Source organism: Phoxinus phoxinus (genome assembly GCF_949152265.1).
Source record: "Phoxinus phoxinus genome assembly, chromosome: 21".
Classification (NCBI taxonomy): Eukaryota; Metazoa; Chordata; class Actinopteri; order Cypriniformes; family Leuciscidae; genus Phoxinus; species Phoxinus phoxinus.
The window spans coordinates 15,891,947-15,919,914 of NC_136896.1; the positions used below are offsets into that span (position 1 = coordinate 15,891,947).

At 35.7% G+C, this 27,968-nt stretch overlaps 3 protein-coding genes across 7 annotated transcripts; 1 reads left to right on the forward strand and 2 right to left on the reverse strand.

The window, feature by feature from the left end:
- Nucleotides 1–22: 22 nt before the first annotated feature.
- Nucleotides 23–6,268, reverse strand: LOC306989645 (protein king tubby). Its single transcript, XM_079595524.1, has 13 exons — nucleotides 6,164–6,268; nucleotides 6,037–6,080; nucleotides 5,500–5,656; nucleotides 5,150–5,386; nucleotides 4,225–4,344; nucleotides 3,945–4,079; nucleotides 3,638–3,822; nucleotides 2,198–2,356; nucleotides 1,996–2,108; nucleotides 1,795–1,909; nucleotides 1,580–1,678; nucleotides 797–968; nucleotides 23–545 (listed from the first exon to the last, which is right to left on the reverse strand). Exons 2-13 carry the CDS (start codon nucleotides 6,076–6,078, stop codon nucleotides 412–414), a joined length of 1,668 nt encoding a protein of 555 aa, XP_079451650.1. The 5' UTR covers nucleotides 6,079–6,080; nucleotides 6,164–6,268; the 3' UTR covers nucleotides 23–411.
- arsg (arylsulfatase G) lies at nucleotides 6,164–27,197 on the reverse strand. Of its 3 annotated transcripts, none has more exons than XM_079595527.1 (13): nucleotides 27,066–27,157; nucleotides 25,215–25,447; nucleotides 24,944–25,131; nucleotides 24,692–24,739; nucleotides 22,723–22,834; nucleotides 22,466–22,600; nucleotides 20,991–21,187; nucleotides 20,812–20,892; nucleotides 20,471–20,579; nucleotides 20,273–20,393; nucleotides 20,094–20,184; nucleotides 16,252–16,530; nucleotides 6,164–6,268 (listed from the first exon to the last, which is right to left on the reverse strand). In XM_079595527.1, exons 2-12 carry the CDS (start codon nucleotides 25,430–25,432, stop codon nucleotides 16,253–16,255), a joined length of 1,578 nt encoding a protein of 525 aa, XP_079451653.1. In that variant the 5' UTR covers nucleotides 25,433–25,447; nucleotides 27,066–27,157; the 3' UTR covers nucleotides 6,164–6,268; nucleotide 16,252. The 3 variants fall into 3 exon arrangements, with proteins under 3 accessions (XP_079451653.1, XP_079451652.1, XP_079451651.1); XM_079595526.1 differs by having other exon boundaries at nucleotides 6,167–6,252; XM_079595525.1 differs by lacking the exon at nucleotides 6,164–6,268 and adding an exon at nucleotides 26,882–26,947 and having other exon boundaries at nucleotides 15,555–16,530; nucleotides 27,066–27,197.
- Nucleotides 7,863–14,874, forward strand: snx11 (sorting nexin 11). 3 transcript variants are annotated; one of them, XM_079595523.1, is made up of 7 exons: nucleotides 7,863–8,147; nucleotides 8,708–8,765; nucleotides 9,004–9,090; nucleotides 9,842–9,942; nucleotides 11,042–11,137; nucleotides 11,989–12,213; nucleotides 12,297–14,874. In XM_079595523.1, exons 2-7 carry the CDS (start codon nucleotides 8,742–8,744, stop codon nucleotides 13,360–13,362), a joined length of 1,599 nt encoding a protein of 532 aa, XP_079451649.1. In that variant the 5' UTR covers nucleotides 7,863–8,147; nucleotides 8,708–8,741; the 3' UTR covers nucleotides 13,363–14,874. The 3 variants fall into 3 exon arrangements, with proteins under 3 accessions (XP_079451649.1, XP_079451647.1, XP_079451648.1); XM_079595521.1 differs by lacking the exon at nucleotides 7,863–8,147 and adding an exon at nucleotides 8,426–8,616; XM_079595522.1 differs by lacking the exons at nucleotides 7,863–8,147; nucleotides 8,708–8,765 and adding an exon at nucleotides 8,796–8,928.
- Nucleotides 27,198–27,968: the final 771 nt, after the last annotated feature.

Consider the following 27,968-nt stretch of genomic DNA (forward strand, 5'->3'; position numbering starts at 1 on the left):
GAAGTCGATGTAACCTTATAAAGAGTAACTGCATAATATTATTAATTCAGCCTTTATTTACCAAGGAATGCCATGCTTTATTTTTCAAGTACAACAAACAATAAATTAAGGAAATAAAATGAAAACATCAAACAAAATGATTTGCTTAAACAGTCTTGTAAAACAGACTATTACATTTAAGATGGAACTATGAACAAACTGCATACCTTTCAAGTTATTAATTGTAGATTCATGAATAATTAGTAAAGCAAATACAAATTCTACTGTACGTCTTAATTTGCAGATAATAGAAAATATCTAGTTCTTAAAAAAAGAAAAGTTCTTTAATTTATGACTGCAAAGGCATTTAATATCCTAAAGTACTGCAAAGTTTCCCTTTTTAAAAGAACAGAAAATACAGACGGATGAGGCTCATTCACAGGCCAGTTTGCCATCAAAGGAGGACAGAGTGATGGCAAATGCCTGTAGAGCACACATGGGGAAGCTGTAGTCCATGGAAAACACATCTTCTGCTACCCGGCCAAACTGCATCACGATGTAGTCCTCTGGAGAGAGATATTCATTGATAAGGATTAGTATTATTGAGAATTGTAATATTGACATACCAGTATATTATTAGATACAGTCTTAAAAATAAAGGTTCCAAAAGTGTTTTTGGATCCCCAAAGAACATTTTAGTGAACAGTTCTTAAAAGAACCCTTTTAATGACCTGAAGGACCTTTTCCTACTAATAACCTTATAGATCTTTTTTTTTTAAAGATACAAAATGAGAAAAAGAAAGATAACCTCACTCACCATTATCTGGATGGACAATTTGAAAGTTTTTTACAGATGCCTGTGTAACTCGGCCATGGAAATTGAGCACATACGACTGAGTTTGCTCATTCCAGCTGGGTGATTTATTTACAAGGGTGACAAGATTCTCTTTGTTACCATTCTCGTATCGGGTGAGCAGAGACTCCAGCTCCTGGGACATGCAAAAGAGATTAATGTGTTCAGAGTTCCTTATTAATATACACACGATTGACAGTTGTTTAAATCAGTGAATCGAACACCTAATGTATTTTATATTCTTTATATGAGTGAAGTGTAAGAAACATAAATCTCCAAGACATAAATTATACACTACCGTTCAATAGTTTGGAGTCAGTACAATAAAAAAAAAAAAAAAAAAAAAACTTTATTTAGTAAGGATGCATTAAAGTGATCAAAAGGCATTAAAGACATTCATAATGTTATAAACAATTTCAATTTCAATTTCAAATAAATGCTGTTCTTTTTGAACATTCTATTTATCAAAGAATCCTGAAAAAATATAGTATGGTTTAAAATACTGTACCGGTATATAAAATATAAAATAGTTATTTTAAATTGCAATAAGATTTCACAAAATTACTATTTTTACTGTATTTTTGATTAAATAAATACAGTCTTGGTGAGCACAAGTCTTCTTTCAAAAATATAAAAAATCTTACCGTCCCCGAACTTTTGAATGGTAGTGTATTTCCAAAAGAAATATAATATTGCTACAAATGATTAACAGAAAATGTAAACTAGAATCCTCAATAAAATACTCACACTTTTTGGTCGAATAACGACTCTTTCATCATTCTCGTGCATACCAGGAATGATGACTGTCATTTTCCTGGGACCTTTGAAACCCAGAACATTTTTATCCTGTGTGACGGCAAAGATAAAGCTTTTTTGCAATCACAAGAAATAACTTTTTTTTTTTTTTTTTGAAAGTTACTGTAAACATCTATTGGGCAAGTAGCACAAAATTAGCATCTTACATAATATATTGCTGCTAGCTCTTGTCGCAGTGTATCCGTTTCTTTGATGAATTGTTTCCTTTCTGGATTCTCGCCATTATCGTACACAGTGAATTTAGTCCCCAGGACATTTGACCTGAGGAGACAAATCATATATCTTAGCATAGGCAGAATTACAAACAATAAAAGTATGATAACTTAACACACTGTAATGGCACTCACCTTAGTTTGCCTATGTAACTGTCAGTATCTCTAGATAAATCTGTAGGATCGATTGATATCAAGTAATTTGAAGTTGTACACTTTTTTCTTTTTCTGCCAGCCATCAGAAATACCTGCCAAGAGAATAATAATGCGTTAAGAGATGAAAGAAGGGTAGTTTTTTTTACAAATTTTCTTTATTCACAGTCACACTCCTGCTAACCCTTTTCCCATCCTCCTTTTCCATGTGGAGGTAATAGGTGGGATAGATCCCTTTTTCCATTCCCCTCCTGTCCCTGGTGATCCTGCACTGAATAGTCACATCTCTTGGAGCAGGATGCGTGGAAAACTGTTCCAGATCCTCCAAAGACATAGGAGAGGACTGGATAAGAAAGAAAAAACAAGGATGTATAATACACTGCCCGGCCAGAAAAAAAAAAGGTCGCTGTTTGGATTTACATGCTTAAAAGTTTATGACTGGATCATTATTGCAGTGATTATGTTTCTAGCACGTTAAATGTTTGGCAACAGTTCTTCTAAACCTAACTGATGGAGTGTGTAGCTTTTCATTTCTTAAACTACCATGTAGGAAGACACATCATGGCCATATTCCAGGATGACAATGTCAAGATTCATCAGGCTCAAATTGTGAAAGAATAGTTGGGAGGGAGAATGAAGAATCCAGACCTTAAAGGGATAGTTCACACAAAAAGGAAAATTCTGTCAGTAATTACTCGCCCTTTGTTGTTCCAACCCCGTACGACTTTCGTTCATCTTCGGAACACAAATTAAGATATGTTTGATTAAATCTGAAAGCTGTCTCATTCCTCCATAGGCTTCTGTTGTAATTGAAACTTGCCGGCCCAGAAGGTTAGTAAAAACATCGTTAAAATAGTCCAAGTGACTACAGTGGCTCAACCTTCAGTTTATCAAGCGACGAGAATACTTTTTGTGAGCAAAAAACAACAACAAAAATAACGACTTTATTCAACATTTATTTTCTTCGGTGTGGGCCTCTGATGTGAGTTCACGAGAGCGCCACGACACATGCGCGAGAACTGAGAAGATGACGCAGATGGGTCTCGATGTAGTGTTTAAAATGGTTCTAAACTGTGCATTTCCGAATCGTGAGTGCCTTACCAATGCCGCAAAATGAATGGCTTACGGTACCTTTCACATTTTCCCATCAAATGATCGTGAGCGCCATCATCTCAGTTCTCGCGTATGCGTCGTGGCTCCCTCGTGAACTCACATCAGAGGCCCTCACATACGAAAATTTATATTTGGATTGAGTCATTATTTTATTTTATTTTTGCGCACAAAAAGTATTCTCGTTGCTTGATAAACTTATCAAGTTTACTAACTTTTCTGGGCCGGCAGATATCATTTACCTAGCAGCCTATGAAGGAGTGAGCCAGCTCTCAGATTTCATCAAAAATATCTTAATTTGTGTTCCGAAAATTAACGAAGTGAATACAGAGTGCTGGACTCTTGCATTGTCAATACAAGATCTTGACCAAAAATGTATGCACCTCTTGATGGAAATAACATCACAACATTTATTTCCATCAAGAGGTGCATACATTTTAGTTTTTGGTTGTCATCCTGGAATGTGACCCTGATGTGTCTTCCTACATGGTTCTCTCTCTCAACTAAATCTTACCTTTCCCATGTCCAGAGAGTCACTGTCAGAGGAGGGCTCCTTATAGTTGGAGTTTAAAGAAGCAATATCGTTATTATTTTTTGCTCCTTTTTTAGACTTCTTTGATGTTTTCTTAGCTTCACTCTTCTTGTCCTCCTCTTCTTCGTCCTGTTTTTCTTCCTCACTATCACTGAGATGACATCTCACTACAATGACAGAAAACGAATTTCATCAAACAGGCCTAATCAAAAGGGCAACCATCTCTAACCAAAAAGGTTAATATGACAAGACAAATATAATTTTTTTAGGCTTTTAAGCTTTTTTATACTTGTCTTCAGCTGTTGTTTCTTTGGTGTGGGAGGGACGGGGCTCTTTGTCCAATCTTTTCTTTCATCCTCACTCTCTGATTCAGGTTTTTTCTCTTCATTAATGTTGAATTCCACCACTGAATCAGTCTGAATTGCTGAAAAATACCCCAAGTTGGAATGTTATCAAAAACAATGTCAAGTTATTTCCTATTTATGGATGAGCCACTGGCCTCTGCTACAGGAAATGGCCTTTAACTTGTGTCATGCTAAACAATGGAGACACATCTCCGGTACACTTACAAGACTGTTCCCCCATCTGCACTTTCTCCTTAGATTCGTTTGTCTTATCCTTCTTCTTCACTGTTTTTTTCTCTTTCCCTTCATTTTCCTTGGCTTCTAATGCTGGTTTAGGTTCAAGTACTAGAACGTGCAATTAAACAAAATGTAAAGACACATCTATGGAAGCTTGTTTTCACCACGGAATATACAAATTACAAAAGGTAATTACGACTTTTTATCTCACATTTGACCTTTTTTTCAGAATTGCGAGATATAAACTCGATTAGTCGATTATTTGACTTTAATGCTCTGCCACAACACTTTAAGCTTGACGTCAACTAGTCGCTGGTTATGGCCTATAGAGGGCGCAACAGAATAAAAACTTTTGGTAGTAAAACAGTTAAAATGACAAATAAATGCATACTCCAAAAAGCGCTCCACAAGATATGTTTGATTATATCATCTGGATGCTCAAAATTGATCGGGAGAATGTAATGTAAAACATGCGTTTTCTGTAAAGCTGCTTTGAAACAATATGTATTGTGAAAAGCACTACAAATAAATGTGAATTGAATTGAATATAAAGTAGGAATTCCAATAAAGTCCAATTCTGAGAAACATTTTCTCACAATTGCGAGTTTTCACCGTACAATTCTGACTTAACTTTATATCTTGCAAGTCAGAATTGCATAATATAAGAAAGATATAAATGAGATATAAAAAAGGAAAATAAGGATAATCCATATAATTTAAAGGAATAAATTCAGACGTTATAACATGCAATTGCAAGTTTATATCTCACAATTATGAGGGGGAAAAAAAATCTAAATTGCAATAAATATAAAAAGTCTTTTTTATTTGTTATTCAGTGGTGGAAACAAGCTTCCATACACATCACAATGAGGCAGATGTAAAAAGGATAATTGAAAATAGTAAAAACACTTACATTTTGTTTGCCCCTTTTTCACAGCCTTCTTAGTTTTCTTTCCATCTGCTTGGCCCTCTGTGTCCAAAGTGCATTTAGGGCTGTGCTGCGGGCTGATCTCTAGATCAATTTTCTTAGTGACAACCTGAAGAGAATGAGCTGCCTCTTCCGATGCCTCTTCTGTCCTGGATGAAATGTCCAGTTCTCCTAAACAAATTTCTTCCACTGTGTTTTCATAAATCTGCACAGGTTGTGTGTCTGATAAGAAAAAGGCGGGGTATTATTTTCTATAAAGTTCTACAAAATGAATCATTACTAATAAACAATTACATGTTAACAATAATATAGGCCTTGTGTAAGTGTGTACAAACCATTGAGGGAAGTGTTGCTCTGAGACTGGCTTATCAATAAAGCTGTATCATCAGCCTCAGCTTTCTGTTTACGTGTCTTGGGACGAATGTCATGATTCGCTGTGACCATACGGGCATCTGCCCTTCTTCTTTGTTGTTTCTTTATTAAAAGCGAACGCTATGAGAGTTGACATGATTAAAACTGCTGTTAAACATCCAGTTATTTATTATAGACCATATTCCCAGCAACGCCATTAGTATAAATGCATATCCTTTATACTTTATCCTTTAACACAACGAAGTAGAAATAATTTCATAATATATTATATTGTGTCGTTCAGTGTATGAACTCATGTATGGTTCAGTGTAAAAAATTTTTTTATTTGTATTCGTTTCCATTAGTTAACTTTAAATTTGAAGTAAGAACTAATTCAAGCGTGACATTAAGCATGATAATAATGTCAAAGGTAAAATAATACTGGAAAAATAAATATTATTGATAAAATATGCAACACAAGTAAATGTCTAATCAAAAGAAGAAGAAAGAAAGACGCTCACCTGATTGTACAGCTTCTGCTGTCTGACCTCTGCGTCCTCCATTTCTTTGGTTGAAAAAGAACAAATATCAACATTTTGGCAGTACTAAATCAAATGATCCACTATGTGGTTATTGTCAGAAACTCACCAGCCAGAACACACGCTCAAAGCAGCCATCAAATGAAATAAATGTCTCATTGCCCCTGTCCGTCTCTCAGCTCTATATGACATCCCCACCTGCTTGCAACAGAAGCTAAAGAAGATTACAGCGGATAAAGGTCTTATGCTCGACACACCACTGAGACGTCAGTGGTAGAATGGATCTTTCTTCATTACTGACATCAGAGACTGTTTTATGACTCTGAAGTGCTGAAAACACCATCAATATCATATTATTACAAGATATTGGTTGTATAATCTATAATACCATATCTATTATACATTTCTGCACCCTTGAGTCAAAAACATATTTTGTGCTAGACTAAGTGTTTTATTTGTATGCATGTTTATCCCACATTACAATTGCAAAATATAGTTCTAATGATATGAGGATTTAAAAAGCACAATATTGCATGAAATTGGGCCCTTTCCTTCATATAGGCTACAGTAAGCCTCTTGTAAGGCAAGACACTACAGGGAAAACTGATTTTCAGGAAATAAAAAAAAAATGTTTATCAAGAATTTTTTTTCCCTAGCTTTCATTGTATTGTAGATACAACTATTTGACATACATAACCTAAAATAGCAATTTATCTAGTTCAATTTGATGCTTTGCATTCATGCTAACTTCAAACCCACATGCTAAAACAGTTAGCTATGCTATGGCTGCTTGGGGTGGGGATAGTAGTAACAGTTTATTAAAAATGATGTTACCAATGAGTCCAGTTATCAGTCAAATCCTCTGTTAAGGCAAAGTCACATGAGTTTTTGGTTGTGCATCGAAGGATTTAGGTGGTAAATGTGTTTCCATTGTAGTCTATGCGCATGTCTTCTTATCTGGGAAAAAAGTTTCTGGCTAAATTAAGCACATTTTTGCTTTTTTCCCCCCACATTTTTAGAATTTATGCGCATCTTTATGCTTCCATTCAGCGTTTTTGTTTTTTTTTGCTATCCCAAAAGTCACATAAAAATAGTTGGATGGCAACACACTGTAGCTATAGTGACTGAACACTTATGTGACAGGATTATAGTACACACACACTGCAGTTGTTTTTGTGCTCAATTTAAAGTCTTAAAAGAAAAACAAAAATGTTTTTGTCACTTTAAATCGTTCACTTTAAAATCTGATAACTCTGTTCTTTGATAAAGTTCTTGCATAAAAGTGTGGATCTTAATTAAGCAAATGATCTCTTTTTTCTTTTTTTTTATCTTATTCTGGGTTTTACTCTGTTACAATATACAGTAGCCTGATTTATATATAATTTTATTCCTTATAACATTTTATTCCAAAAAACAGTGAACATTTTTTTTCCTGTTTGTTGACAGTAGGCCTGCCTTTTTTCTGATTTATGGAGTATTAAAAAAAAAGTTATCCAAAATACACTCTATATAAAAAAAACTGCCACTCTAATATATTAACAAAATGAAACGTGTATTTTGAACCTCGCTTTATGTTCTGATGTCAGGAAATTGATGCAAAATAGTAAGGTGATGATATCTATTGAACATTGCCTTAATGCAGTTTACAAAAAATACATTCCATTCATCCATCCATTCTCCAAACCGCTTTATCCTCTCCAAAGCCGCGAACGAATACAAGCAGTAGCCTACATAGTGTCTGTGTCTCAAACTTAGCGTTATTATTAGCTTTTTAGCTTTTTTATTATTATCATAAACAGACTAACCACCCGAACACAAGATGGCAGTATCTCATCTCAGCTTGTTTATTTCAAAGCAGAAGAAAAGGAAGCTGATCACGTTACTCGCTGACTCAATGTTTTGGACGTGTTTTTAATATCTCGTATCTGTTTTATCTGTGTATGTGATACAATCTAAGTGAAATATCATACACATTTTTTCGATCGGATGGGATGAAGGTAGTGATTTTACTTTATTTTTGTTTACGTTCGTATCTTAGCTAACGTTAATTAACTTGCGCTAGCTTTACTACAACCTGGGAATCGAGCACTACAGTAAGTATCACACTTAATAACAATATAAATATAAAGCGAAAACGTCTCTTCTGACTGTTCTCTAGTGTAAGAAGTGTTGTGACAGGTAACAGACAAAAAATGATCGTGTTAAAATCCAATAACGTTACATTAATGCCAAATTACTCCTCTTAACAGGACTGCTAACATTAACATGTTCAGTTTCAACGCCTGTAATCATCACGGGTAAATCACGTTATTGACCACAAAGCTGACGAATAGTCATGATTAATGGGGTTTTAGAGGAAGAGGAGGGGCAGATGATTCATCGCAAGGGTTAAAAGGGCGAGTCAGGAGATGTTTGTCCCCTAGATACTCAAAATCAACAATTTGTGATGTTTTGGAGAGTAGACAGTAACGTTAGGTCTGAGGAATCTGTTGATTTCTCCCTTTATGGATTTGTTAAGATATTTGCTCTCCTCAAATTATGGAAAACCAAAGACAAAATAATGTGAGTTCATAGACTTAGTAAAACATTCAGGATAAGGGATGTTTGTTGTTGTTGTTGTGGTTGATGACTCATGTTGACTGTTTTTCCACAGATGCCAATGGTGCCATGTTACTACCTCTGGTAGGATGATCAAAAATCAAGAGCAAGATGTAAGATCTCCTTCTTATTCTTTCCAGTTTGGCTGTGTTATGACAGATCTGAATATTGTACTTAAGCCCTTAAGCAATAAGATCTTGTGGGTCTAAGATATTGAGGTTGGGTCATTCAGATATTGAGGCTTAGAAGATGGGCTGCAGGATTCTCATTTTAAAGGTATAACATGTCATACATGTTTGATAACTGTACATGTTGTTCTTTACAAAATGTTCCTTTATTTTTTATCTGTAGGAATTCCTTGCAGTGAGAGTTCAGGATCCTCGTGTTCAGAACGAAGGGTCGTGGAACTCATTTGTGGACTTCAAAATTTTCCTTCATGTGAGTATTTCTGACTCAAGGATTTCTGATAATATTACAATATAATAATGTGACTCTTTCCAAGTTACAAAGTACTTCATTGATCAGTTCTACTTGAAATCAGCCAGTTGCATAAACTGTTAAGACTAGTCTTAAAAGATAGTCATCTATTTTTTTTTCTTCTGAACTTTTTAAAGTCTTTTCATAAAGATCAGTCAGTCTAATATGAATTGGAACAGTAAGACTGATTACCCCTTGGTTAACTGCTAGTTGGTTAAACTAGTAGATTTAGATGTCAAGATGACATTGTTATAAAGAATTTCTTAACAAATACGTGTCTGTTTAAAAAAAATGTTTTGTTTTTTACAACTGATTGGTAGTCCTGTATTGTTTACAGTAGTGGTGTTGATTGAATCATAGCGGTGTCCTAATTTTATTATTTCTGTCTTATCTGTGGAGGTGATGGGAGTTTCCATGTCTGTATAGTTTTTTATCTTTATCTTTTTAATGACATAATGTGTATATCAGTATCTAGAGCGCAAGGTGGGCTATGGGTGAAATTCTGTACAAAATGCAATTTAACACAGAGAAAAAGATGCACACTGCTTAAGTGAAAAGTTTGTGCAACACTTCTGTTAATTATAAGATTAATGAAAATAATAATCACTAGTATACATGTTCTTATTCTTCTGTTGTTAAACGGTTGTTTTTGTCAGGCCTCATGTTAACTGTATCAGTGATCTGAATTTGGTTACTTGGTTTCATTTACCAGACAAACAGTAAAGCATTCACTGCCAAAACATCCTGTGTGAGGCGGCGATACAGCGAGTTTGTGTGGTTGAAGAAAAAGCTGCAAAAGAACGCTGGTCTGGTGTAAGTTCCTTTGCACAAACAATTCCAATTGGCAGTATGGCTGAGACATACAGTACTGGTCAAAAGTTTGGAAACATTACTATTAATTTTTTTTTTTAAAGAAGTTTCTTATGCTCATCAAGCCTGCATTTATTTGATTGAAAATACAGGGGGAAAAAACAGTAACATTGTGAAATATTTCTATTTGAATTTTCTTTAAAATATAATTTATTTCTGTGATGCACAGCTGAATTTTCATCAGCCATTACTCCTGTCACACAATCCTTCAGAAATCATTCTAATATGTTGATTTGATACTCTGTTATTATCAATGTTGGAAACAGTTGCGCTGCTTAATATTTTTTGGAACCTGTGATACTTTTTTCAGGATTTATTGATAAATAAAAAGTTAAATAGAACAGCATTTATTCATAAATTGAATTATTTTCTAACAATATAAATATTTACTATCACGTTTTATCAATTTAACACATCCTTGCTGAATAAAAGTATTAATTTCTTTCCAAAAGAAATTGACTGACCCCAAAATTTGGAATGGTTGTGTATATTGTAAACATTTTTTTTTCTATTTTACATAAATGCTGTTCTTTTTTAAACTTTTTATTCAAAGAAAAAAGTATCATGGGTTATATAAAAAAAATAAGCAGCAACATTGATAATAAATCAGCATTATTAGAATGATTGTGTGACACTGAAGACTGGAGTATTGATGCTGAAAATTCAGCTTTTCATCACAGAAATAAATTATATTTTAAAGTATATTCAAATAGAAAATCCCTAGTTTAAATTGTAATAATATTTGACAATATTACTGTTTTTTTTTTCTGTATTGTTGAATAAATGCAGGCTTAATGAGGCTAAGAGACTTCTTTCAAAAACATTAATAATAGTAATGTTTCCAAACATTTGACCGGACACTGTACATCTCAGCCAAAGTGCTTTATTAAAAAATATTTTTAAATATATACTTATAGATAATAATTTGTTTAGATATGCCAATTAAAAATTAAAATAATGTAGTTTAAATGTACGGTGTGCAATGCCTTTTAATTTTTACATTTGTCCAGTTACCCATAATGCATTGCTGTATTTTCCACAGGCCTGTTCCTGATCTGCCCAAAAAGTCTTTCTTCTCGTTTATTACCGATGACTTCATTGAAAGAAGAAGAAAGGGTCTTCAGAGCTTCTTGGATAAGTCAGTCTAACTCCTTAGTCAGTCTTCTAACTATCTTAACTATCTAAGCGCACTTAGGGCGGGTCCAAATCCACTTTTGCTAGTTTAATGATGGGAAAAATGGTCTAAAAGGGTTGTCTCTATCTCTTAATGAGTAATGGGTGTGTTTTGGGCTTTACGTGCAATAAACCAACCGGAGTGTCATCTCCCATTCCCTTTAAAAGATAGTTTTCGGATTTGCTATTTACATGATGGAATTTGATAGTGGAAAGACTGAACGCGTCCCCAGAGAGGAAACGGATCTGCTCATGCGCAAGGAAAGCACCATCTACGGGACAAGCCAGATTCCACCATATCTTTATGTACACAATAATAATCTTTTACATTGTAATCCTTTTGTTTTTCATATTTGTCTGGTTTGTGTGCTACTGATGCACGTCCCTGTGTGTGTAATAAGTAGAGTGTACGCAAGTTGTGGACCCGCCTATAGACGTATATTACTAGCACACTCTTTAAATAACAGACTGCGCCATTGACCGACTGAAACCTGGTCTAAAGTTAATGGCGTAGTCTATTTCAGGTGCCCCAAAATAGTAACGCATCAACAATGCGCCTGAACACACCTTGTTTTCAGACCAGCGCACAAATGGGCGCAAATGCATTTACTATTTAAACAGCAGGACATGAAAATGATAACTGCGTTGTGCTGAAACTAGCAAAAAACACTCGCGCCTGGCGCTGCATTGCGCCGGATGTATGATAGGGCCCTTAGTGTTTGCTGGTGTTACAAATGAAAGAAATAAAAATAGCATTACATAAATATTATTTGAATGTTAAACATTAAATTCCTGGCATTTTGTCTTCATCTACAGGGTGCTGCACATGACAGTATGCCTGTCAGATAGCCAACTCCATCTTTTCCTGCAGACTCAGCTTCCTGTCAAGCACATTGATGACTGTGTGCAGGGTCACACCCCTTACACTGTGACAGAGGCCATTCTGAATTATGCTTCCTCCAACCTCGGCTGGGCCCAGGAGGAAGGGGCCGGGGCCCAAGAGTTATGGCCCACCCCTGTTCCATATGAATCTGTAGAGAGGTAAAAACTGGTCGCAATGACAAAGCACATGATGTTGTAACATTAAGACCACTTATCTCCTAATGATATGCTTCTCTTCGCAGTCCTGCTCCTCACCTCCCTTCATTACAAAGTCCAGGAGCCACATTCAGTGGACCCCCAAATGAACTTACAGACATTTCAGACTCTGAGTCGAGATTGAGTGACGCAGATCAGACTGCACATGACCCGAAGCAGGTTATTGACCATGAACAGCTGCCTCAAGAGGGAGAGAATTGCATTAAACTAGTAGTTGAAATACACCCGAATCTTGTTGGTTCTGTCGAGACTGAGGAAGAGGGTGGAAACATTGGATCAAATGAGGTCACCAAAGATCTGCAAAGGTATGATTGTGAATATCCTGCTCCACAGACAGACGGACACCTTGATGACGAGCCTCTGCAAGGAGATACAAGCAATGAAGAAGATCTTGATCAAGAAACGTCTGTTGGCGAAGATGTTGTTGACATTACCTCAGTAGATGGAGTCATTGAGGAAAGGACTCTTGGTGATATCAATGAAGCGAAGAAGGGAGGTCAAGATGCTGGACTTGAACAGGACAGCATTGAGAGACAAACCCCTGAAGAGGACCTTTATGAAGAAGATCCAAGAGTAAGGATCCATAATAACGAAGTAACTCTGGACCTCAGTGCTGTCAAGGAAGACAATGCTGAGCATCACAGAGAGGAGGTACTTGAAAGCGCAGCTACAACTGTAGATGTTGCACACCATGATGCTTGTGAGGAGAACATACCAGATACGAAAAATCATGATAAAGCAGAATTTACAGAGGACCATACGGTCCAAGAGAATGGAGTCAGTGATGAAGACTACAGCGAAGATGCTGCGGTCCAGGAAGAGGCCGTGAATGCGAATGAGGAGCATATAGATGAGGTGAACAAGCTCAATGCAAAATGTCATCAGCCCGGCAGTGGCATTTTGATACTTGAGGGAATTGAGGAAGCAGTGAGCACACAGACCGCCCCTGTGACAGAGACTGTCAGCAACCTTGATGCAAATACTGCTGATGTCAACAAGCTTGTTTTACAAGCCATAGAGATTGATTCAATGCAATGTCAGGAGACGGACAGTCATATAATCAGCACTACCCACCAACCTGATACTAATTAATTCCCATGGGAATTTAGACTGGACCCATTGTGTTCTAAGAGTCCTCCCACCAGCTCTTTCTCAGTCAGTATTCAAGACGTTCTTCTACTGTGATCTCAGAATGAGTGAGTGAATGTAGCTGTAAAGGGAGGAACACATCACGCTTCTTTGCATTGGTCCACTGTTGTTGTTTTCAGTTACAGACTGTTTACAGAAGATACACTGAATGATTAGACAGGCTGTGTTTTTCCCAACAAACAATGTGAACAAACAGAGATAATGCACTTACTAATGTGCCATTCAGGATCGTGAGCAAATTGCACTTGCCACAAATTTTTATGAATCCATGGTAGCGAGCGAGAAAGGGAACTGTACACAGAGCAGCATATAAATCGCTATGGCACCTTGATTCTAATTTTCTCCATTCTAAATCAAAATAGTTTTGTGTTTGTATTATTGTAGCTACGTTACCGTCAAACAAGAATTACCACATGACATGCTGGTCTATTGTAGCATTTTCAAAACCCAATTTTGACTGACTTGTCACTTTTGTAAAGCACTTCCCTTTTTTTCCCAACGGTAAAAACATGTTGCATGTTTGTTCTGGTGGAACTTTGGGGTAATTTAAGGGAAAGTTCACCCAAAAATGCTCACCCTTGTGTTATTCCAAACCTAAAGGACGTTCTTGTGTGGAAAAAGTGTTTCTGTCCAATGTTGTTTTGGACCCCATTGACATTTTTATAGTTTTTATAGACAAAACCCTTCAAAATATCATATTTTGTGTTCCCTTTGAATAGAGAAAGTCATACAGGTTTGGAACTCCCATCAGGGTGAGTAAATGATGACATAATGTACTACTATCTGTTCAGAATTAGTGTGGTTGTTGAGAGTGTGTCGTCTCTGGTATTTAATTTCCTAGTTGCTTAATTTATGATCAGAACACTAATTTCCATACAGAAACTATGCGCTAAGAAAAAAACAGATACATTAGAAATTACAGTGCACATTGTTTGCAATGGTAATGTACTCTTTAACTTAATGTTGCACAAGGTTGTAAGTACGCTGCTTGTTCACTGTTTTCCTATTTTCTGCTGTGATGTTACAGTGAACAGAAACGCACTCAAAGGGACTTATTGTTGATTAACAGAAAAGAGAACTCGTTTATTTCCTTAAAAAAAGGGGATCTCTTATCACACACAGGTGTTATTTGTTTTTGCAAATCAGCACAGTAAGACGATTAGGAATGCACAATAGCATTATTACAAAAAATGAAAGCTAAATTATCATTTTTATGTTTTTAAAGGATTTTTAAGTTACAGTTTTTAACGATTTGAAGTTTTGCATTTTATTCTTAGTTGCGAAGAGTGTAAGAACATTCTTGGCTTCACGCCACACGGAATGTGGTTTTATATTCATTTGAAGAGCCACCACGCCTGTCAGGCTGGACTACATTCTACAGGTGCTCATCACTGTATGTTCGTTTGGATTTACTTATGTGTTTACTAACAGCAAACCAATAAAAACAAAGTGGCTAAAATGAAACAGAATTCCCTCTTATCCATGAGAAAACGCATTGGAACAACTATCACTATACCAACCGACACCATTATATTTATTATTTACTTACCAAGTATGCGTGGACAGACACGCATGGAAGCAGCCAAAGCATTTTCGACTAAAGGCTGGAATACACTACATGACTTTTGCCCAGATTTTCAGTCGACAAATTGATGCTAGTTTCTGAAAGTCAGAGCCAGTCTGCAGATTTGATTTGACCCGATTTCACAGAAAATTGTGTAATGTAGGAGTTCAAAGTTTGATTACATCCATTTGGAGGATATCAAACATGTTCGATCTTTTGAGCCTATTTTAGAACACATTGTTTTCATTTGTCACGCATCTCATATAGCAACAAGGCACATGTTTCTGTGTTAGTTTGTTCTGTTTGTAACGGCTTGAAAGTCAGGTAGTATGAGATCCTCACTCATTTAGTTTTTCCTCTGTAACTATTTACACAGCCGGCAAGTGAATTATGATGACTAGTGTTTTAAAATCTGTTCAGGTTTTAAAAGTCATGTAGTGTATTCCATCCTTAAAAGATGGCTTACAAAACGAAAAATTAGTACTTTTATGTGAAATTATGTGAAAGCATGAATTGGATACAGTCAGTGGGTCAATGTTTTATTTCAAATACATTTTTTTTATTTTTTTTTCAGTAATCCTGGGAATATGATTAATGGATTGGTTTGTGGTGGTGTAATCAATCAACTGACAGAGTTAATATATTTTCACAAAATAATCAACAAAACATAATACCATATTACTTTCTTAAATATTCATTTAAGTTATGCGGTCACAGTTATGGCAACAGTATTACCACAAGATGGAGACATGATATCAAACTAGGGAAAGCCAACTGTTACACAATTTGTGACACTATTACTGTAAATGTTGCTACTATGTTATATATATATATAATTTTAAAAGTATTTTATATAAAAATCATATGATCAAATTAAACAAATTAATCAATGTAAGATGCATAAATAAATTGAAATAAAATGAATTTCTAAAAGATAATTTCTTACTGCTGACAAATAGACCTCGTTTATTTATTTAGTGGATTCTGACCAGTTTTTAGAAAGACAATCAAATGATTTGAAAATCTCTGGTCTAGCTCATCATGAAACAGCAGGATACAAAAGTATTAAAACATCTTGCACATCTATAGTTTCCTGTTCTGCAGACTCCACTTTACACATCAGCATATTCTTAGTAAAGTAGTGTGGTTTTCTGGGAAATTGCACTCAATATGCTCTTCTCAGTGTATAAAATGACAGTGCTTTCAATATGTTGGTAGGATCTAACACACTGACAAACAGTGCTGAGTTCAAGGCTGAGTCAACTGACCTCATTTCAGACTGTGACATCGGCAGGCAGGGTGGTTTGGCTGACAGCAGGGGACTGCAGACGGAATCATGGTGTAGTCAGCCGAAGACACCCTGTCGGTGGCGATGTCCCATAGCAGAGCCTCCCTCTCTCTCTCCACTTCCTTCAGGACAGATCTGTACTCTTCACTCTCGGGGTTCAGGGAGGTCTCTTCTGCCTCGTCCTCAGAGAGGTCAAATATCAGAGGGGGGTCGTGATACTGCTGTTGTCCACTTCCTCCACCACACGCCACTGATCCACCTGAGGGAGAACATTAGAACCATTATACCAACCAATACCAGTATATAAACGGAACAAAGAAAAAAAATGCCATGGTTTATACATGGGAGCAGCCAAAATAAGTTATTAATATATAATAATAATAATAATAATATGTTTATTTTATATAGCGCCTTTCAAGAACCCAAGGTCGCTTCACAATGCAATACAAATAGCAAACAAACAGCAAGCAAACAGATACAAAAGCCATCTGCTTATTACAGACAAACAGATGGAAACAAGCATGAAACTAATTGACAAGAATCAAAGAAAAACACATTGTACTATTTACCCAAAGTATACAATTACGACAGAGTATGTAGCAAATATGGCTAAGAAAGTGGAGAACAAAGAAAACGGTGATGAGGATAGGCCTACTTATTTATTGGGCAAGCTTGAAAAAAAAAAATGAGTTTTGAGTAGTTTTTTGAAGGTCCGGATGTTGTCGGTGGCACGAAGATTCAGGGGCAGCTTATTCCAAAGCTTAGGGCCAACAACACTAAAAGCCCTACCGCCCACCGTAGAGAGTCTGACCCGGGGTACCACAAGTAGGTTTTCAGTGCTGGACCTAAGGGCCCGAGTTGGAACGTATGGCTGTACCAAATCAACAAGGTATTTGGGTGCCGGGCCATGTAAGGCTTTATACACTAGGATTAACAGTTTGAATTGGATGCGGTTTATTACAGAAAGCCAGTGCAGTTGGTGAAGGATAGGAGTGATGTGGGCAGATTTTTTATTATATGTGAGGGCTCGTGCAGCAGAGTTTTGTACCATTTGAAGGCGGTGTATTGCTTTGGTGGGTAGTCCGCTGTATAATGAGTTACAGAAGTCCAGTCTGGAAGTGATGAAAGCATGAATAACAATTTCCGCATCTATAAAGGTAAGAGAGGGGCGAATACGAACAATATTCCGCAGGTGAAAGAAGCAAGATTTGACAGTCTGACTAATGTGTGAGTGAAAGCTGAGCGTGGGGTCGAACAAAATTCCCAGATTCCGAACAGTTTTTGAAGGCCTAATCTCGATACCATCTATATCAATAAAAATGTCATGTCCGGGTGAACTCTTTGATCTAGGGTTAATCAACAGGATTTCCGTTTTACCAGCATTAAGCTGTAAAAAGTTAGAGGACATCCATGTTTTAAGTTCGTGGAGGCAGGAGGTAACTGAAGAGGGTGGAAAAGATGAGTTGGGATTGAACGTGAAGTAGATTTGAATATCATCAGCGTAGCTATGAAAGTTGAGACCATGCCGTCTGATGATCTGGCCTAACGGTAGCAAGTAGATCAGAAATAGAAGCGGACCAAGAACAGAGCCTTGGGGCACACCGTGAGAAACAGACACAGAGCGTGAGCGATTCTTACCTATCTTAACAAATTGCTGTCTATCACATAGATACGAGGTCAACCACTGAAGTGCCGCACCCGTGATGCCTATTTCAGACAATCGTGAGATAAGTGTAGGGTGGCATACAGTGTCAAATGCTGCACTGAGGTCAAGGAGAACCAGAATACTACATGCACCAGAATCAGAAGCCAGAAGGAGATCATTTAGTACTTTGATATCCTTTGATATCCTTTTTTTTGTTACATTTAAATAATGTTTTATACATTCAAGTTTTTATTGTGTACTTGTTTATCAATTAAAACAAATATTTACTATTTAACTTATTTATTGTTTACATTTAACTACATTTTTAAACAAAATCATTTAAATTGTTATTTTAAAGAAATTATATTTGCTCATTTATTAATTAACAGTAACATTTAACTACATTTAAGTATATAAATTAAACAAACTGTTTAAAATGGCTTAATTTAAAAAATGTGATTTATTTTTTCACTAACATTTAACTACATGAATGAAATAGTTTAAAATATGTCTCTTTATATTTATCAATTTAAAAATGTAACTTATTCATTTGTTATTTTAATGTTACATTTAATTGCAGTTTTCAAAAGATTTAGAGTTTGAAACTATCTACTGATCAATTAAATATTTTATTATTATTTTTAAACATTAAATAAAAAGTTTATAATATCTATTTATCAATTTAAAAATGTAACAGTAAGCAATAAATTATTAAATCACAAAACAGCATTTTTATACAAATTAAATTACAAATGTCTATTTATTTACTTGATTATTTTTACTTGAGATTGAGAAATACTTAATATTTAACTACATTTTTAAGAATAAATGAATTAGTTTAAATAATATATACGTGTATATACAGGTGCTGGTCATATAATTAGAATATCATCAAAAAGTTGATTTATTTCAAGAATTCAATTTAACAGGTGAAACTAATATATTATATAGACTCATTACATGCAAAGTGAGATATTTCAAGCCTTAATTTGTTATAATTTGGATGATTATGGCTTACAGCTTATGAAACCCACAAAATCAAAATCCCAGAAAAGTAGAATATTACATGGAATCACACAGTAATTACACAGTAATACCGTGGTCATTGAACCAGGTTTTGGTTCTTTTGGCAGTGTGGGCAGGTGCAAATCCTGCTGGAAAATGAAGGAGCATGAAGTGCTCTAAACATGTCCTGGTAGACCGCTGCGTTGACTCTGGATTTAATAAAGCACAGTGGTCCTCTTAAAGTAATAAATAATAAAGTCCTCTTTTCTGATGAGAGCAAATTTTGCATCTCATTTAGAAATCAAGGTCCCAGATTCTGGAGGAAGAGAGGAGAGGCACAGAATCCACGTTGCTTGAAGTCCAGTGTAAAGTTTCCACAGTCAGTGATGGTTTGGGGTGCCATGTCATCTGCTGGTGTTGGTAACTGTGTTTTCTGAGGTCCAAGGTCAACGCAGCCGTCTACCAGGAAGTTTTAGAGCACTTCATGCTTCCTGCTGCTGACCAACTTTATGGAGATGCAGATTTCTGTTTCCAACAGGACTTGGCACCTGCACACAGTGCCAAAGCTACCAGTACCTGGTTTAAGGACCATGGTATCCCTGTTCTTAATTGGCCAGCAAACTCACCTGACCTGAACCCTATAGAAAATCTATGGGGTATTGTGAAGAGGAAGATGCGATACGCCAGACCCAACAATGCAGAAGAGCTGAAGGCACTATCAGAGCAACCTGGGCTCTCATAACACCTGAGCAGTGCCACAGACTGACCGACTCCATCACGCCGCATTGCTGCAGTAATTCAGGCAAAAGGACCCCCAGCTAAGTATTAGTGCTGTACATGCTCATACTTTTCAGTTGGCCAGCATTTCTAAAAAATAATTTTTTTGTATTGGTCTTAAGTAATATTAAAATTTTCTGAGATACTGAATTTGGGATTTTCATTAGTTGTCAGTTATAATCATCAAAATTAAAAGAAATAAACATTTGAAATATATCAGTCTGTGGGTAATGAATGAATATAATATACAAGTTTCACTTTTTGAATGGAATTACTGAATTAAATCAACTTTTTCATGATATTCTAATTATATGACCAGCACCTTTATATATATATATATTTTTTTTATGAATTAATAAATTGATTCTTTTTTTATTTTCTCAATAAATAGAGACCTGTGATGTAAAAAGCCTTGTGATGTTTCAGCCTGACGGTTTGAAGGTCCCCGAACTGTCCTGCAGCGCCGCTGTTTGGATGCATGAGACTCTGATAATGGGAACAAGAGTTCATTTTTAAAAAAGCCAGTGAGAGCAAATTTGTCTGTAAAGTAGTGTGTCATCCAAACTGACTGTACCCTATGCCCTTCGTCGGAGTCGTTGAGCAGAATGTATGATATATCAATGCCGTCATAGCGTCGATCCGATGGTGGTTTCACACCAGCCAGGGAGAGGATGGTTGGGAAGATATCCAGACCACTAAGGATTAAAAGCTAGTCATCATATGGTGAAAACAAACACAATCATGTTACACAACGTTCATAATCTTCCAGTACCTCAGCAGGGCGCTGCTGGTGCTGTTGGGTTTGATCTTTTTAGGCCATGTGACCACTGTGGGAACTCTATGACCTCCTTCCCATGTGGTTCTCTTGGCTGAGCCACCACCTGCTCAAAAGAATGAAAACAGACAATAACATGGTAATTCAATTAGTGTGTTTGTTATCTAAAACAACTGAAGACAAGGATGAAATCTGCACTCACAGAAAACTCTTGTATGTTCGTTCATTTGAATATATTCTATTTATGATAGGTTAAAGGTATGACACCTTACAAAACCATTTGTTTTTAATAAATAAATCGAGAGAGACTTTTTTTTATATGGCAGCTTCTGCATTACCTCTGCTCGTCTGCCATCTTCCAACAAAAGGCCCAACATGCCCAGCAAACTGGCATTTCTGCTCCCACGGGCCATTGTCACCTTAGAAATGGATGCATTTTATACATTTGCAATCAGAGCCTTTAGGAAAATTACTAATACCACTGAATACACAGTGAAATATGTGCAAAATAACTCACCAGTGAACCATATCAATGTGTTCTCCAGCTGCTCAGTGCTGACCGCCTGCATGATTGTCCCCACCAATGAGTCCATGTCACTGAGGCTGGCTGTGTAAGGATCTTGCGTCGTAACGTTTAGGAAGGTGTTATGGAACAGTGGGACATGCATGTGAGCAAGAGCCACATACAGCAGGAACGGCTGCTGCTTAGAAATGCTACACAGACACATTATCACAAAACAAATAATATTATCCAAATTGTACAGTAACATAAGATAAATTTTGTTAGAGGCACAACTTAGTGATACCCTGATACCCAGCTTATCAGCTGATATTAGAGTTGCATTTATTTGATCAGAAATACAGTCAAAATAATAATATTGTGAAATAATATTACAGTTTAAAATGGATGTTTTCTATTTATTAATATATTCTAAAATATAATTTATTCCTATGATGGAAAATCTGAATTTTATCCAAATTACTCCAGCCTGTCACATTACATAATCCTTTAGAAATCATTGTAATATTTTTTTTTAAATCGTAATGGGGTTTTTTTCAGAATTTTTTGATGAATAGAAAGCTCACAATTTTGTAATATTATAAATGACTTTATGCTCACTTTTTATCAATTGAATGCATCCTTGTTGAATAAAATGATTAATTCCTTTAAAAAAAATCTTACTGATCCCAAACATGTGGACTGTATTTATAGTAGCAGTTTCTACTGTATATTTATTTTTGCATGGCAATTTATTTTTTCACAGTTAGATTACATCTCTCATCATCCATTGCTTACTTAAATTTAATACCACTGTTAAATGTTGAGTAGCAAGCTCATTGGCTACAGATACAACAGGAACCAATCAGCTTGTGTGATGTAGTTAATGGTGTGATTGTCAGCAGATTGGCCATTTTAATGTCAATATAATTTATTGATTCAAACATAAAGTGAGGAACTAAGTGAAGTGATATTGACTTTAAAACAGTCACAGGTCTCGATTCTCTGTGCAAGTGCACAGCTGAAATGATAAATAAATGAGACTTGGCTGCGCGCACCCCAACAGATGATAATCTATCCTTGGACTGTGTCAAAGGTCAACAATGCAACTTCCCCTGCCTAGCAAACTTGTTTACAGACCAGACCTTATATTGACTGATCAAAGTCCAGAAACGGTTGCCCCTGTGAGTAGCAAAACTGTTTTTATAATCCATTTTTAATCAAGAATGTTTGTTTTGTTTCACCATAACAAGTGCTGAGCCTAAAACCTGTACAATACCTTTTTAATGAACATATGTTTTACCAAGAAGTTCAAGAGGTTTAATAACCTTTAATAACAATAATAATATTAATAGTACAGAATAGAAAGTAATACTCATTAAGTAATGCTCAAAAGCGCAATTTGCCAGGAAGGGAAATGAGCTCAGGTTGGTATCCAAATCAGAAATATATGACTTTCTGTATACAATTGGTGTCAGAAGCAGTGACCATACCTGGCTGTGAATATCTGCTTGACTGCCACTCTGGCATATCTGTCTTTAAGGCTCCATGTATCCAAAGGTTGTTCAATTATTGTCTCATTTTCAAACAGAGGTAGTGCCACTTGAGTGTAGCATCCTTCATGCTTCCTGACGAGTGAAAATTTTACATATTTCAGTAAAGCACGAGACATAGGCCTACACAAAACCTCAGGTTATATAGCATCTGATGTGTGTTTTGACTTAATGATGACCTGGAAAGTAACACACACCTAGTAGTATATTGATTAAGGATGCAGGGAGGGCAGCTGGGAAGGTCGAGGCCTGGTTCATCAGTGCAGCCCATGTCATTACTATAAGGAATACCGAAGTAATAGTCAAAACCTGTAGTGTGAACACACAAAAGTAAGCATATCCTCATGAAATAACTCAAAATAAATGAATCAATGAAAAAAATGATTTATCAAATTCCATGTCAAGAAATGCAGCCTTTCATTTTTCCCACATTTTGTTATGTTGCTGCCTTATGTTAAACTACTTTAAATACCTTTTTTCACATCAATCTACACTCCATACACTATTATGACAAGGCAAAAAACTGATTTGTGACAACGTTGTCAATTTATTAAAAAGGAAAAACTGAAATAAATACATTGCATAAGTATTTGTATCCTTAACTCAGTACTTAGTTGAAGCACCTTTACAGCCTTTTAGCCTTTAAAGTATTTTGGGTATGATGCGACAAGCTTTGCACATCTGCATTTGGTGATTTTCTGCTGTTCTTCTCCTCAGATTCTCTCAAGCTCTGTCAGGTTGTGGATGGGACCAACGGGTTTCTCCAGAGATGTTCGATTGGGTTCAAGCACAGGCTCTGGCTGGGCTACTCATGGATATTCACAGAGTTGTCCATAAGCCACCCTGGCATTGTCTTAGCTGTGTGCTTAGGGTCATTGTCCTGTTGGAAGGTGAACCTTCAGTCCTGATTGTGCAGGAGATGAGCAGTGCATGGTTTCATGGTTTCCTCCATACATGATGCTTGGAACTGAGGTTCATCAGACCAGAGAATGTTGTTTCTCACAGTCTAAAAGAGTCCTTTAAGTGCTTTTCTGCAAATTCCAAGTGTGTTTTCATGTGTCTTTGTTCCAAACTTCTTCCATTAAGGATTATGGAGGCTACATGCTTCTGTGAACCTTCAATACAGTTTTTTTGTATTCTTCCCCAGATCCGTGTATTGACACAATCCTGTCTCTGAGCTCTATCGGCAGTTCCTTTAAGCTCATGGATTGTATTTTGCTCTAATATGCATTTTCAGCTGTTAGACCTTTTATTGAGAGGTGCTTGTCTTTCCAAATCATACCCATTCAATTGAATTTGCCACAGTTTACTGTAACTCCACTAAAAATCTACAAGCGAAATTGGAATTCTCCTGAGCTAAATTTCAAGTGTCCCAGACAGTGTTGGGTAAGTTACCCTAAATAAGTAATTAATTACTAGCTACTAATTAAATCTTCAACAGTGTAATTAGATTACTGTACTAATTACTCTCTCTAAAAAGTTTTGCATTACTTATTACTTTCTAAATTCCATATCAACCTCGACCAGTTGAACAGTACAAGGATAGACATGAAACTGCTCTTTTAATTCTATCAAATAAATAATATAAAATTGCATAAATTATTATTGAACTGACGAATGTATTTAAACATTCAACAACAATTTTTATGTTAAATCTACTATTGTTTTATATAGAATTGTTATATTGTCTATACAGTATTTACTATAAGTATAAGTAACTGTAATAAAATTAAGAGTAATCCCTTACTTCACTTTTTCAAGGGAAAAGTAATTAAATTACAGTAATTAATTACTTAGTGATGCATTACACCCAACACTGGGCCTAGAAAAGGGTATGAATACTATGCAATGTAATAATTTCAGTTTTTATTTTTAATAAATTTGCAAAGTTGTCACAAATCAGTTTTTTGCTTTGTCATAATGGTGTATGGAGTGTAGACTGATGTGAACAAAGTAATTTAAAGTAGTTTAACATAAGGTAGCAACATAAAATGTGAAAAGATAAAGGGCTACGAATACTTTCGCAAGGCACTGTATAAATGTATATATATATATATACACATATATTTTTATCAATACATTTTTATTTAACAGTAATTCATCTTTAAAAATATTATGCATAATTAAAACAGATTCAAATGGATTGAAAAAGGAACAAAATTGTACCTCTATGAACAGGATTGTAGGAACCATTGTGTCCAAGGTGCCATTTTCCTGTTTTAAAACCAATATAAGCACTATAAATAAATGGAAAAGAAATATTACGACATATGAGTTCAGCTCGGGAGGCTTATTAGTTGCCATGGCTACAATGCGTATTTGTTAATCAGGAACTAATCACAGCACAGCGTAGAGTTCATTGCTCTCAGGATGTTAATAATGTTATTCTCGGCATGTTCTCAGAGTTTCTGTACTTACCGATCATGGCTGTATAATAACCTGCGTCATGCAGGAGCTGAGCAAATGTTGTCTCATTGAGTGGCAGTCCCGCGACTGACCGCACTGCAAAATTATGAGTGACCCCATTGCGCAGCCCGTGTCTGCCGGTCAGGAGGGCAGCGCGTGACGGTGAGCATGTGGAGGCAGGAGAGTGGAAGTCTGTGAATCTGCAAATCACAAGCACCCATAATTAGACATAATCAGGCACAAAACTGTGGCATGCATAGCCAAATTATAATAACAACACTACCTTTTGCCCTTCAGCATTAATGAGTCCAGCCAGGGTGTTGGTGTGAAGTTATCAGGCCTGTTCACCCAGAGGTCACCCCACCCAATATCATCGGCTAAGATAATGATGAAATTGGGTCGTTCCTTCTCACCAGTTTTGTCCTCCTTTCTAATATGGCTTTTGATATGGTGAACCAGTCCAGAGAACAGGAGCAGTGCACATAATCCAAACTGTGCCATTTTTAAAGGCAAAATCTAAATAAATACAAATTTAAAAGAGTCATTTAAATTATGATATATTTGGCAGATAATAATAAAAAGTAGTATAAAACACAATGTGATTAGTGAATCAGGCCAATCGAGAGGGGTTCTGAGGCAAGGTTATAATAGTGGGGGGGGTGAAAAAATTTAAATATGCATTAAACAAAAATACAATACTATGTTACCTTCCATCAAAGTTAAATTTAAAAACTAAAGTTCAGGCTCATGTTAAATTTAATTAATATGTCATGTAGAGATACTATTAAAATAACATCATTAATAGTTATTTTAATGGCTTTGCCATGTTAAAAAAAATCATAAAGTATGTAAATATATTAATAAGGTACTATATGATTGATATGGTGTCTGATAGAATGTGTAATGTACCATACTCTATCTTTCTATGCACTAGCCTAAGTGTTTCTCTACCTGGCAGAGACACTTGAATTACATCCATTTACATCCATTAGATTCTATTAATGATATAGTAGTCAAACTAACAGTACACTATAAAAAAAGGAACATCTAAATTACCTAGTTTTATTCAATTCAAAAATATTATATATTGTTTAACATCACTGGATCAACTTAAATGAAGTTATACCAACAAAATCTGTTTTTAAGGGGTAAATTAGGCAGAAATAGCTCTTTAATGTAGCAATTAGAGGTTGGCACTTTTTCACAGCATAAAGCCCTCTGGATGTCACTGAGGAGAGTATTTTCACTGTTGGGTTTGAGCAGATCTTATTGGCTTATGTAACAAACTTTACCTAATACAAAAGTCCTTTTAAATCGTTCAGTACAGTCACTCATGCAGTTCCCACTTTACACCATAGTGGGGAAGAAGAGACAGAGGAACACAGCATGTTCCTTTGACATTCCAGCTCAAGGGAAAGGGGGGTTGCTGGTGTGGCGTTTCATTCAACATTGATTGTAAACCAATCCTCAACTTACTCAACAGCTGTAACCTCCCACCATAGAGCAGCTCAGTGTTTGAGACACTGGACTCACTCTAGGCAGTGGACACCACAGCACAGCAGAAAATCAGCAACATTCCCCTCTCTTATAGGAACAGGTGAGTACTCTTTCTTGTTTTGGTTGTTAAATGTTATATCAATGGTTGAGTGAATACTTCTACTAAAATCCTATTGACATTGGTCAGTTAAGTGCCCCACACAGGAATATACGCAGGACACTAGGACACGGTATGTGTTCTTTATCATTGAAACGACCACGTGGCGAGGAGCTGATAAAACATGCAGGAAAATGATAACACTTGGTTGATAACGTACAAAGTGATTAAGGAAAAACAAACAGACGTGCTCAAACATGAAATAATCATTTTAAAACTAATTACACTTAATATGTTTAATAAATGTTAATTTGGGACAATATCATGCCACACAGAGGAGTTACAGCGGTACTAACGTTGATGAGGAAGTTTCGCGGTCTGAATATGGGAATGGGAATGCTGCTGTCCAGCAACAGTATTAGCTGTAATAACATTGGAAATAAATACTTATAAGAAATACAACAAACTTCAGCTTTAAACTGCATAGAAAGCTATAGTAATATAATGTAATATAATATTATGAGACTCATTAAGGCTCACCTAATGCTGAGCGATGACTTCATTGAAAGTTTTTCAAACGTTGTTCTGCTGCCTAAAGCGCATCATTTTGTTGACACTCGGGTCCCGCCGCCCCTCTCGTGACGTAACATCCCTCTGGAAACCCTACGCGCCTACCAGCGCTCCCATGGGTGCCATTAAAACGGAAGGCTGCCGCATCCTAGTGACTAGTAGTGAGGGTGTGTCTGTGTGTGTTCTTAGTCATTAGTCCTTTTTTTATGCTTGCAAACATAACAGAGATGACAATCGAGGTAGGCCTATACAATTTTGTAACAAATTACAAAAATGTCTGTACAAAATAACAATATGTACAATTTCATCTGAACATACAGAATAAAGGAAGAATTTAGCAATGCATAACTACCTGTAACAAAGATAAAAATATAAATAAATGTGAAATAGATGATAGAAAAAACAATAATAATAAAAAAATAAAAAAGTTATTTTATACATAATTTAGTGTCCACAAATTAAAGTCATTACAATTTGAAATAGTTTTAATTGCTTTCTTATTTGCTGAGGATGAAATAGTGTTAAGGTACATTTTAAATTCTTTAAAAAATAATAATAATAATTGGTTTGCTGTTGGTGAATTTACATTTATGGATATAAAATTTGCCAATAAAATAAATTAAATTAGTAACAAAGCAGGCTTTGTTTTTAGTGGGGTCATAAAAATAATGTCTTTAAAGGTTACTGATATATCTTGCTGGATATTATCTTTAATAAATATATTAATATTTTTCCATAGTTGTTCAGTATAGAAACATGACAAAAATAAATGGTGAACTTGGCTAAATGCATCTTGTGTCAATATTTCTTTTATATTTAATCATAAAATATTTAACTGGGTAAAATGTATTTATTATTTTGAAGGACACTTCT

Coding starts and splice junctions, on each gene's coding strand:
- snx11 (XM_079595521.1), top strand. CDS start 8,501: ATGTTTTGGAGAGTAGACAGTAACGTTAGGTCTGAGGAATCTGTTGAT. Junction 8,766..9,003: donor TCAAAAATCAAGAGCAAGAT/GTAAGATCTCCT, acceptor TTTTATCTGTAG/GAATTCCTTGCAGTGAGAGT. Junction 11,138..11,988: donor CTTCAGAGCTTCTTGGATAA/GTCAGTCTAACT, acceptor CTTCATCTACAG/GGTGCTGCACATGACAGTAT.
- arsg (XM_079595527.1), bottom strand. CDS start 25,432: ATGGCACAGTTTGGATTATGTGCACTGCTCCTGTTCTCTGGACTGGTT. Junction 20,580..20,811: donor AAGATGGCAGACGAGCAGAG/GTAATGCAGAAG, acceptor TCTTTTGAGCAG/GTGGTGGCTCAGCCAAGAGA. Junction 20,185..20,272: donor ACTCCGACGAAGGGCATAGG/GTACAGTCAGTT, acceptor TCCCATTATCAG/AGTCTCATGCATCCAAACAG.
- LOC306989645 (XM_079595524.1), bottom strand. CDS start 6,078: ATGGAGGACGCAGAGGTCAGACAGCAGAAGCTGTACAATCAG. Junction 5,657..6,036: donor AGCAGAAGCTGTACAATCAG/GTGAGCGTCTTT, acceptor CAACTCTCATAG/CGTTCGCTTTTAATAAAGAA. Junction 2,357..3,637: donor ACTCTCTGGACATGGGAAAG/GTAAGATTTAGT, acceptor TTTCTTATCCAG/TCCTCTCCTATGTCTTTGGA.